Below are 13,364 nucleotides of genomic sequence, written 5' to 3' on the forward strand. Positions count from 1 at the left end.
CAATCCGAATCTCTATAGACAATTTATTTGAAGATGTATAAAAATAAATTGTCAGAAAATGATAGGTATTAATTTGTTCAGCTTCATAATTAATTGGATTAGTTGATGAAGTCAAAAAGGAGAAGGAGCGGAGCCCATAAATTAACAGGGACTACGTGAGGGAATGGCGATTTGCAACTGCAATATAGCAGTGCCAAATTGTTAAATTTAATTCATGTGGGAGATTACTGACTTTCCTTTTTTTTCTTTTTTTTATTTAAATTTAAAATTGAGTAAACTCTCAAATTATTTTTCAGCTACACGCCTCACTATATTATTTTTGAAAAAATTCAGTCATTAATTTAATTTGTCAAATATCTTAAACCTTGTCACACTGATTTCTAAAAAAAAATCATCAATTTTTTTAAAATATTTTCAACAAAATTAAGTATATAAAATGGCTAATTTGATAAAAATATATATATATATATATATATATATATATATATATATATATATATATATGATAAACTAACATTTCAATGGCTAATTGTATTATATTTTTTTAGATATTAATAGCATGATAGCGTTTAATTTCCATACATTATTATTATAAATACTTTACACTTTATTAATTAGATATAATCTTGTATGTAATTTTAAAAACAATTATTACAATTTTTTTTAATTTTATCATACATGGAAATTGATAATATATTATTAAATAACAGTGTAAAAAAAATTTTACAGTGTGATTCCATTTTAGTTGGATTATAAAATGACATTTCAAATATTTATTTAAAGGAATTTTTAATAAACAAACTTTTAAAAAAATATTAATATAATCACTTAACTGTAAAAGGCCAACAGTTTAAAAATTGTAGTTGCATTGCCACTGTTGGTACTAAAAAGTAGCAACGGAGCCGTGGGTCCGTGATGTCCGTGACACTGTTTGAGTACAACTATGCGGATACGAACCTAGACGTCCTTTTTATAAAAAGAAAAAGAAAAGTACATAAAATAAAATATATACACATGCAACACTATTTTTATATTTTAATTTGAAGGGCTTGTGAGTATTTTAATTTGCTACAATACTCCACTGTGTCAAATAACAAAAATTTAAAATATACTATTAATTAATTAAATTTAAATTCATTTTCTTTTTTTAATTTTTTTAAAAAGGTATGTATGACATTATGTATAAGCTTCCTTCCAATAAATATTTATACTAGTTTTTAAAGGCATATATCTCATTATCTTGTAATAGATTATACAACTAAATAGTATTTTCTACATAATATGTGTTAGTGTTCTACATGACTTATATTTTTAGATAAACAAAGACTAAAGTAAAAAAAATAAAATTATACATTAAATAAGATATAAGATAAGATATAAGGGATTATTCTTGTCAAAAGTAAATGATTTAACTTAGGTATGATATTAAAGTCATATAAGGGGGTTTTAGCATGATACTAATTTAAGATACACAGTGAAGTAAAATATAACTACTTTTCTGTGTCTGCCTATAAGAGATTTTGGACCGTATGCAACAAATTTTAGTCTAGGTCTTTTAATGATAACTACTCGGCTGCCTATACCTTGTTAAATAAATAGTAAATTTAAAATTAAAATAAATAATTCTTAAGTATGTCTAGTTAAGATTTTAATCAAATAAACAAAAAAAATAATATTTAAAAATAATGATTAGTTTATTTTTAAAAAAATACAAATATAATTAATTTTTTGGACTAGTTCAGCCACTCAATCATTTCATAACAAAACAATAATTTATATAATGATAAAGATATATATCTTAAAAAAATTATGTAAAAGAAAAATAATAGTAAATTTTTTGAAAGTAATAAGATTTTAATAATATATATATATATATATATATATATATATATATATATATATATATATATATATATATATATATATATAGAGAGAGAGAGAGAGAGAGAGAGAGAGAGAGAGATAATTTCACAAAAGGAACCACAATGTCAACCATTGAAAGATGTTAGATACACATTCCTCTCACTCAGTGGTGTTGGAGAAATCTCACTCGATCAATCAAGTGTGTGAATTATGATTTATTCTAGTAATTTTTTTTCCTTGTTTATATATGTTTTGTTTGGATGGAGAAAGAAGATAAAAATAAGTAGGAGAAATTAACATTTGAATGGAAACCATCCTCTACGGAGTACTCAAGAATTGAGATTTCTCTCAAGAAAGGTAAAAGAGAATGTTAGCAAATAAAATGTCACTGGCTATATATTTGGAAATCCCCTTTTCAAATCTAACATATATTCTTCCTATCTTCCTCACAATTTCTGTCAGGACTCAGGACAAATAAATGAAATAAATTTTCATGAAAGCCCGGAAACAAAACACCAAACTACACGGGTGGAACATAATTCGCTAGCTACAAATGGCATTATTCACATTTTTTTTCCTTCAAGTTGCTTAATTTGATTTGGAGATTTTGCGGGGATTTGTGTTTTGTTGAAAAACATTGAACAAGGCATATAAATGCCATGACCCTTAGGTTCAAACAAGTGGGGTTGTATGCTCAAATCAAGTTAAACAAATGAAAATTTAGGGGGATGTACCATGCTTAATTAGTTCTTGCCAAAACTAGCATAGTGGACCCATAAAAATCCGAATTATGGCCAACATTTTAACTCTAATTTCTAAATGTTATAATGATCTTACAATATTAAGGTATAATGTTACAGATTCTGAAGGATTTTCATTTGATCGAGAATATTGCAAAATGAATTGGCCAAGTGCCAAAAATGTCAATATACTAATAATAATCATAAAATAAGAAGCGAAATACATTGAAATCTGATTTAAGATGCTTGATATATGGGGGATAAGAAGGGTTTTTTGGCAGTTCATTGGAGAAATATAGAGAAAGAAAACAATGGGGTAACCCCGCACATGGGGTATGGTCAGATTTGGAGGTTTGCGAAATGCTGCCTTTTTAGAAGAGCTGTATATTAAACTTACGTTTGTTGTTTGTTCCAATATTTTAAGGTCCCTTTTTGAGAGATGAACAAAAAAAAAAACATTTTTAATGTTTGCCAGCCTAGCCTCAGACATTGATTGGTTGAGTTGATTAGGAAGAAAAGAAAGAAATACATTGTTTGGTAGAATTGTAATGTGATTGTTTTTCTTCTTATTATTATGATAATGGAAAAAAAGAGGGGGGAGTTAGATTTTTCCAGAAGCCATTAAAATTAGTATAATTTGTAACAAAAATTCTATTGTGGGAAATATATAAAGAGAAATAAAATCCATGCCAGAAAGTCTAAGAGAGACTCTAAGGAGGGGTATCTACACTAAGATTAGATGATTCTCTCAATGGATGTTAGGTTAGGAATTGATGGGATATATCATATAGTAGAGTACAATGAATGAGGTGGTTGTAGAGTAAAAGCTTTGATGTTTAATTGTTTAGTGTGTTTGAAATTAGTGTTGACACCACAAATTCACCACAAAAATCATGTCATCAAGCAATGTAAAAGCTATTTCTTATTAGTTTTGCTATCTATGGAAAGAGAGCGTTGATGTGCATTAGTGAAATGGTTTCACACACTAGTTAAGCAATAATTTTTGTAGAGTAATAACATAAAAGGATTCAAGAGACACTTGTGTGATAAGGAGTCTGATATTTATAAATTAGAGTGATTGGCGCTAATGTATGTGGTGATTATCAACTATGATGAGTTGGTGTCAGCCCACAATAGTACCACAAAAAAGAAATGTGGAGATCATTAAATGTCTATTATTCTAGCCAAAATCAATAATCGATCATGATTTACTCAATAGTCTTTGAAGAATACCAAAAAAGACATGAGACTTTCTAAGAAGACAATACTTCTTAATTGCAAGTAATATTTACTTGTAAAACTTATTGGAGTGGACTCGCTAAATATTTCAAGGTTGTGATGCAAGATATCGACCTCAACTAAGATATTAGGTTCAATCATTACGATATCTCTAGTTAAATTTATTAGGTTAAGTCTGTCTAGAAGTTTTCTCTTGAACAAAAATGATTGTGGGTCTTATGTTCATCATACTTATTATACAGATTTTTAGGTAAATTTGTGTTTATTAGATGAAAATCATAAAATAAATTAATATATATGTATATATTTTATATAAAGCTAAAAAAAACCAATTTTTGTTAAATGATATTAAAAAGAAAGCGATTATTTATATATTTCTGATTTCTTATAATTTTTTCCTTTCCTTGTGATTTTACCAAACTTGATAAATTTTTTTTGAAAAAAAAGTAATATTTTTTGTTAAATTTTCGGCAAATCTTTTGAATTAATTCGTATGTTTCTCTAAACATGCCATTTTCATCAAGGGCAAAGACCCCATCAGCTACAAGGTTCCCTATCCTTTTCCCCCCAACTGGTCTTGCGGGGCCTTTTTGTTTCTACTTTCTACTTTGAAATTTCAAACTTCCCCCTCGTGCGTCAAAAAGAAGCCTACCGCACGAACTAGGTAGGGACATGAAAATTTTAATAATTTTAATTTTTATAACTTAAATTATTTGAAAATATTTCCTATTGATTACAATAAAACTCATTGTAAAAAATGATAAAGCAAATATTGATCATTTATTGTATACATTCAACTAAGATTATAAATTATAGAGACGTTACGTTATCATTTAATAACGTTAAATAATTTAAATTTTAGTTTTGAAAACTATTTATAACTAATTAATTGACTGTCTACTTTTCTCATAAAAAGTTAAGAAAAAAATAATGCATTTCTTAATAGGAGCGGTGATAAATAATGACATATTGCAGTACTTGTGCTTATATTTTCTTTATAAAAAAAAATATTTGTACCCGAATCAAGAATAACAAAATGGATTCTGATCATATGAGCATCTACAAAAATATTGGCAGGTGAAGAAAGTGATTATTCGCTTATCGGAAATGGGATGAGAGCAGGTATTTATCCGTAAATTTCTGCGACTCGCACATCTCACATATATATATATATATTATACTTTATGTAATAAATAATTATGTTTTTCTAATTCAATTGATATTTAAAGTCATGGTTCATACTTTTCAATTTGAGTGTTAATGTAATAATTAAAGATGTGTCATATTAATTTTATCAGTGAAGAACATTTTAACAAAAATGGTAAAATATAATTATAATTTTGATTTGTAAATTTGATGTGAATTCTTTTATGTTAAAGACAATATTATTCATGTGCTTTTAAATAATATTTTGATTTTGAATTAATTTATAAATCTCATATTGTTGTGTAGAAAAATGATATTAAATTCAACATGTATTATATTATATTTGTTTCATTCTATTTAACAACATTGAATTATTATTTACTTTTATGTATAAATTTATGATTTTGTTAATAGATTTTGGAAAATATTATCATGATATCCAAATTTAATTAGATTTTGTCAAGCTATTACAACATTAACGATAAAAATCATTATGCTATGATTATCTTTGTAACATATTAACGGTATTAGAAGGCGTTCCCAAACTCTATTTATTATCATCCCTAACTCAAATTTATACTAGTGTGATTAACGGATTTATATACCTATTTTTACTCGTGAGGTACATGCATATTTATATCTAAATTCATTATCCATATTTAATTAACTGCGATTCCTTAGTATTATATTTACTTAATAAATCCATAAAACATGAATATAAATATATTAATATTTTTCACTGAAAAACATGAATATTATTATAATACTAACACTTATGATGAAAAAATAATAAAAATGTATTGATTAAAAGTATAATATATAATTTAATTCTTCATTATAAAACCATTACAAATAGAATTAACAAACATCATTTCAAAAATTATTTAAAAGATTTCAAATTTAAATGATAAAAATTTGATCATATTATCCAAATATAAGTCGGGTCAGTTACGTATATTGTAGTACTCACTTGTGTACTTAAAGTTTTTGGTTTTGTAAGTAATTAATAATCATCCATAAATGGAAAAAAATCCCGATTGATGGATGATAAAAATCATTCTCATGAATTATTATGAGTCATTTTTACGGATACCCATTAATTTAAGTGTGACTGTCATACTTATTTCCGAATGTAGTGAGTTGGAGTCAGTGGCTGAGCTTGACCATAATTTTTGGGAGCAAAATATTAAAAAATATTCATAAATTAAAAATTTAAAATAACATAATTATATATATTTTTTTGGTGAAAACATAATTCTATAACTCAAAACCGAAAATAATAAGAAAGTGATTTAAGAATTATAAGGTTGATTAGATGATAACAAAAAAAAAAGAATAAAGACTGCGGGTCCGCGTTAAGAAAAAAATATTAATAATTAAAAACTAATATTTATCAATAAAAAAATAAGAAATATTTAAAAAATATCAACACATATTAAACTAATTTAACAGATAAAAGCTATTTCAACTAATTACAATAAAAGACAATTAAAAAATGATATAAAATAATATATGTAACAATTAAAAATTTAAAATACATAATTTTTAAGTATAAAAATTAAGATAAAATTTGTATAATTATAATGCTTAAATGAGTAACTAAATCTTAAGATAATAATATTATATGAGAAGTTATGTTACTTCTGGGCATATATGATAAATAAAACCAAAAGAAAAATTTATTAACTTAAATCTAGTCCTTTTCTGTTTAAAACCCTTTAAAATAGGTGACATAATATCCTTAAAGATTCTCCCCATTATTTATTTTAATTTTTATAATTGATTAACAATGAGGATTTGTCTTTATAAATTATATAAAACTATTTTTTACTGCTTTTGTCTTTCAAGTTTAAGTTGTTATCTCTCAAATCCACGGCTAATAGTTACGTACGAGAATATGACAACACTAATCCTTAAAAAAATCTAGTTCATTTTTCCCTCGAATTGTTACATTACCCAATGCAACCAGTGTCACCCATGTTCTTGTTCCAACTTGTTCGAGCATTTTTTGGTGTTATGACCAATTTTTCATTTCTTTGTTTGACTGCTATCTGTTTACGTTATCAATTAATTATAAAAAATGTTAGCATTATAGTATTTTTAATTATTAGTAAAAAAATTATACAAATCTTATTAAATATACATTTAATAGGTTTTAATTATAACAACCACTACCGTACGTGCATGATAAAATTGAACGAAGGCTCCCATAAATTAAACTCGTAAAATGTCATAATAGATGTGGACAATTCAATTGGGGAGTAGGGTTTAAGTTTTTTCTTCTTCTTTTTTTCATGTCACGGCGTTAAAATATTCGGCTACTGAAAAAAATTGAATAAGATTTAGTTGTCATGTATTAATTGAAAATAAAAATAAAAATTGTAGAGTGCGTTAATTAAATGTATAAAATTAGCATTAATTTTACCAGAAACGTATTGTGATTTTTTTTATTCGTAAACACAAAGGTACGGAATTTTTCCTATTTAGTTACTATATTTAAAAATATTCCCTTTTACTTCTTTCACATATTTTTTTATCTTAATTCTTTGATTCATAAGAGGAAAAAAGATTTTAATTATTTCAAGATTAGGTCAAAAGATAAATAAAGATGAATCAATAATTAATTTTACCAAAATTGAATTTAAATAATATGCAACCGATTCAACCTTATTTTTAGCACATTAATTATTTGTATCAAATCACTTATTAAAAGAATTACAATAATTTAAAATGATATTTGTAGGGAATAGGAATTAAAAATGGTACATAGAGGGATTGAAAGATGATGTTAGTATAGGAACCAAGAGAATTTTTTTATAAATACATAAATCAAATGAGTAATTAACAAACAAATTAAATTATGTTTGTAATTTTAAGTTAATTTTATGAGATAAAAGATTGGATTAATGGTTGAAAAGGGAAGCTTAAGCATGAGGGGAGGAGGAACCACACAGATTATGAGTTCATATTTATGGTATTGATATCTTCAATAAACGAATATTTATCCTTAAAAAATCAACTTAACTTATTTTATGTTCCAAATAGTTTATACGAATCTATATTTTCTATAATATATAAATAACATAATGAATACAAAAATAACAATATTATAATTAAAATTTAATTCATATAAACTAAGAATTAATACTATTCCATTATATTGTTCACATTTACAAGTCAACGTTTATATTTTGCTTTACAAATAAAATAATTTTGGAGTATTTTTATAAACAAATCATTATAAAGTTTAAAAACATAGTAATGAATTTAAAACGTGTCCTTAATAATAATTTGTTTAACGAACGAAGTAGAAGTGTTTGAAAAAGATGTGAAAAAACATATTTAATGTATAGTGGTATAATGAAAGCTAAATTTTAAATGTCTAAATTTTGGTTCTTGTACACCGTCCAAGACGAAAGTCCTAGTAGTATTACCACTCAATCATTCAACGATTTACTCTTAGGATGCGTTTGAATATAAAATAGGATGCGTTTGAATATAAAATTTTAACTCTGACAAAAATAATTTATCAAAAAATTTAATTTCTTTAATCTAAAATTTATTATTTAGATTCTTTTTCATTTATTCATGTGAATACTTGGAAGGTTGCATGTCATTTGAGACGAAAGCCTTGGATGTCGACACAGGGGCAATTACCTCTTGCGTGCAACCACTATCATGTTTCTACGATGCAGTTTCGACATTGATTGTTGAGAATCGTCCCGAGACTTTTCAGGATTGTTTCTAGGCTCTCTTTGTCCCCTGTAAGTTTATTGCTTTATGAGATTCAATGGGTTATGAATATGGTGGGGGCTGAATACACCATTTGAATGGGGTTGTTCAATGTACACCATTTTATCAGTAGATGTGCAAAACGTACGTGTAGTTGCCTTTGAGGTGGATTATTCAACTGGTTGGAGCTGGTTCTGTTACGTCGACAACTAGTTTAATTAGTTTAATTTGAGTTTCATGGTTTTGGTTGTGAGAAAGTCATCCAAAATAAGTTCATGTTGATAATTGCAAATGAAATTGATTAAAAAGAAGCATCCCGAGAACTGAGTGCTTTGAACTATTTTACATTATTGAATGTGCTCCAACAACTGAATTAGGAAAAACTACTTAGTAAGTTTTAGCTTTTTCGGTACCGCTTGATATTTAAATCTGTTCACACCAAGTTCATAAATTATAATGTGCAGAGTTTTATTTTGAAATCGAGACCTTTAACTAGGGTAATTCTTACCTTGAATCGTATGAGATCAAGTCACAAATTATGGAAACTTTTCTTGTGTGTTTTGCATCTCTATGATGTTCTTATTTATTCTTTGCCACCAATCTTAATTATGTTGTTTGATGCTTAGTTCCAGTTTATGTTGATCTTTTGCTGACTAAGTTATATATAATTGGGAAAATGTAATTAGATACAATTATAGAAATACTAACTTGAAACATTCATGTGTGATCTTTTGCCTGGTTAATTATCGAATTACTGGATTGTTGAATTTGGTGGAGTGTTGTGCATTTCCAGTTTTCTATCAAGGTTCTTAGTATATCCTTTTTCGAGTTTTAAACTGTATGTAGTGATGTGAATTAATTAGTATATGCTTTAGGTGTTAATTTCAAATTAAATCCATTATATTCACTTGGTATTTTACCAATCCTATTTCCTTCAGTGCCAAATTATGTAAAGTTTTTTTGGCTTAAATTAGTACCATTTTATCACCCACTATATGCTGATTAGATCATAAAAACCTATAATTTTACTTACTATCAGTTGTCAGTGGTCAGTATAGTGTGTATCATCCAAGTAGTTTTTGACTGAACGAACTCTAGGTCACACATTGAAGAGCATTAGGAATCTCTAGCGAGCGTATTCTTTGTCATAAATACTTGCAACTAAAGTTCTTAAGTAAATGCTTAAGAAATTATATATATATATATATATATATATATATATATATGTGTGTGTGTGTGTATGGATTCTTGAAACCTGCATCGTCTATATGACATTATATTAAAAGGAAAACAATTATCACACTAGATTACTATAATATCATTAATTAATAATCTTCAGGCCACCCCTGATTGGCATTGTATTAGACTATGTACAATTACAGTGAACCATAACTTCTTCATTAGATGCAAACTTTACACATGTTCAATTGATTGAGTTATCTGAGAAATTGTAGCAACATGTAGAAGATCCATGTGAGACCACATTGTTAGGAGGTGGTGGTGAACTATATGCTGTTAAACCTCCCTTCAATATATCAGGGTCTGCCCTTTAGGTCTCAAGGGGTCTAATTTCCTTTAGCATTGCAACAACATCCTTCATTGTTGGCCCCTCAAAATAATCCATACCGTTAGCTCAGGTTTTTATGTCCTTGAAGTAGTTAATGTGACTAATAAATTCCTTACACAATGCACCAAAATAAATAAAACACCGAGTACATAAATTAATTAGTAAAAAATTGTTCTAATTTGTTATGTCCAAAATGATTGGGATAATATATTTGAATTAGATTTTTTTCATTCGTAAGAATAAAAAATAACTTTTAACTAATTATAACAAATTTATAAACCAATTCATGGTATAAATTAATTAAAAAAGAACTAATAATCAACGCATCAATTCATATTATTAGATTATTTAGATCTAAAGAATTAGTTAAAACAAAAAAATATAAAAATATATATATTATAGCAAATGAACTATTTTTGAGGAAGTCAAAATCATAAAATCTTATAATAGTTTAAGATCAATTTATTTCATTTTTTACTTTTTCGAAGATAAACCCATAGGATGTGTTCGTAATATTCATCTTAATTATATTTATAAGAGTCAACAAGTAATCTAGCTTTCTTAACTCCTTCATGTGGGATTTTTACTGGGATGGAAGTAGAAGATACTTATTTTATAAACAAGTTTAATGATTTTGAGTTAGAATCTTAATATATAGCAAAACAAAATATTAAGATAAGAAAAAAGTTATCATTCATAATAATTTTTTTTTAGAAAATAGTTTAATCAAATTCAAACAGAATCTCTTTTTTTTTTTTTCCTTACAAAAGGACGAAAACAGAATTCTTTTACGAAAGGTACACGTTATTTCTTGGGAAAAAATGAAACTAAAAATAACAAGTCATCTGATGACCTCTTCAATTTCTTTATTTCTTCCATTTTTATAAGCTTTTGAAACAATAAATCAAACCGAGAAGATACATATTTTATAGGAAATAATATTTATTTTCTCAAAAAGTTAATAATAAAAGAAATGAAGAGAATAGAAAGCCCTGAAGACTACTGCTACAAGAACCGGAGACAGTAGTGACTAGTTTGTAATTATCCCGAAACACCAAGGGTACTTTCTTAAGCCCCCTACTATAAATTCTTAACCTATGAGCAATCTTGAAATCCCCGCAACCTTTGATTTTTATCTCGCTCTCTTTCATGCGTTCATCATCACTTCCATAAATTGCAACAACAAAACACAGAACAAGCAAATCAAAATGTCAGCGAAATGCAGCCAAATCCGACACATTGTACGTCTCCGGCAGATGCTGCGGCGGTGGCGCAACAAGGCCCGCATGTCGGCGAACAGAGCACCACCGTCCGATGTGCCAGCGGGACACGTGGCGGTGTGCGTGGGCAGCAACCTCACCAGATTCGTGGTGCGCGCCACGTACTTGAACCACCCCGTCTTCAAGAAGCTCCTCCTCCAAGCAGAGGAAGAGTACGGCTTCACCAACCACGGACCCTTAGCCATCCCCTGCGACGAAACGCTCTTCCGAGACGTTCTCCGGTTCATTTCCCGGTCCGACCCGGCCAAATCGAACCGGTTCTTAAACCTCGAACTCGACGACTTTCAGAGACACTACTGCCACGTCGGCATCAGCAACAACCTCGACTTCTGGCCCGAGTCCAGACCGCTCCTACATGGCCCCACTGACAAAACCATTTGGTAACTTCCCAATCGAACCAAACTAAACCTTATAATATTCGGCTTTTTATGCTTTTTTGAGGGTTAGTTACGGAGACGGTTCGGTTCAATGATGACTCGGCCGAGTTTTTGCAAAGGGCGACAATTTTAACCCCTCATTTTGGTTGAGATTTGAGTGAAGACAAGTTTTTTATATAATTATTATTACCTCATGAAGATGGGGTGAGGGGATTTTAAGAGTACATAGGGAGAAGCACATTATTACATTATGGTCGATCTCATTTTATTAGATGTTAGTGAGTGTATGTATTTCTTTATGTGATTTGTATGAGAGAACGGTTCGAGAAAATCCACTAGGATCGGTCTAGTAGTAATGGTTGAGATAGATGTACGAGGATTTTATATGTTTGATCCTCGTTGTCGTCAGTATACACACAAAAAAAAGAATGGTTTCAAGAAATGTCGATCCAGGAGATGGCAAAGGGTGGGAGTCGTCCCGGGTTCGGATCGGAATGGAGGCTGTGATTTCATGGCTATTTTCAAGCTGAGATATGAGTCTCCAACTATGGTAAAATTGTAAAGTACTACTGTGTATGTATTTGATTTGATGAATGGAAATGAAATTGTAGAGAAATTTCAAATTGGATTCAATTTCACCGTACGTAAAGTTAGTACTTTTTTATGTTTATTAATTCTATAGTATTAAGCACTATAATTGTGTTGACAGCGGTGTGTTTATAATTGTGCCATCTTTGACAACTAGTTAATTGGTGGTTAATTGACAACTATTTATGTAATGTTAGTTCGGTGCCTTCAAGTTTCGTTATTGTTTTTTATGTTATTAAATATTGCGATAAAGTTTGTTTGTTGGTTTGTGTGGACGTTGCAATCACGGTAGCAGTTGTGGGAGTTATAATGACACCAACCCACGTGAAAGCAACGCAAAGTCTCGCTTGCTATAATCGAACCGGTTTGGTTTGGTTTGGTTTGGTCCCAAGAACACTGATGAATGCGCGGGGTGGTCTATTCTTGGCGTTATTCTACTCTCACTTGCTCTCTTTTTAATTAACCACTTGTTCTTTTATTGTGTCGTGTATTCTATTTTTACTTCAAATTGTTTGTTAAGGACTGATTTAACGATGTTGAGATGGAAAACGACACAAGGAATTTTTTTCAATAGTTTAATATGTAAGCACAGTTAATGTAAAGGAATAAAAGTTTTTCTAATATCATCTAATAAAAAATCACCATTTTTGTATATAACTTATAAGTTAATTGTTATAAAAGATCTTGACACTATTAAATACTATTAAACACTCTCTGTTTTTCTTATATGTTTCTTCTTAGTTTGCTTGAAAATATTTACTACTAGTATTTACAAATATTTTTTTTAATAATAATAATATCATTTATTAGTATTTCGTTTAAATGTTTAAAT

At 28.2% G+C, this 13,364-nt stretch overlaps 1 protein-coding gene across 1 annotated transcript; it reads left to right on the forward strand.

Moving 5' to 3' along the window:
• Positions 1–11,386: 11,386 nt before the first annotated feature.
• Positions 11,387–12,614, forward strand: LOC114392736 (auxin-induced protein 6B-like). Its single transcript, XM_028353965.1, has one exon. It carries the CDS (start codon positions 11,496–11,498, stop codon positions 11,949–11,951), a length of 456 nt encoding a protein of 151 aa, XP_028209766.1. The 5' UTR covers positions 11,387–11,495; the 3' UTR covers positions 11,952–12,614.
• Positions 12,615–13,364: the final 750 nt, after the last annotated feature.

The sequence above is a fragment of the Glycine soja genome, chromosome 17, assembly GCF_004193775.1.
Source record: "Glycine soja cultivar W05 chromosome 17, ASM419377v2, whole genome shotgun sequence".
Taxonomy (NCBI): domain Eukaryota; kingdom Viridiplantae; phylum Streptophyta; class Magnoliopsida; order Fabales; family Fabaceae; genus Glycine; species Glycine soja.

Coding starts and splice junctions, on each gene's coding strand:
- LOC114392736 (XM_028353965.1), top strand. CDS start 11,496: ATGTCAGCGAAATGCAGCCAAATCCGACACATTGTACGTCTCCGGCAG.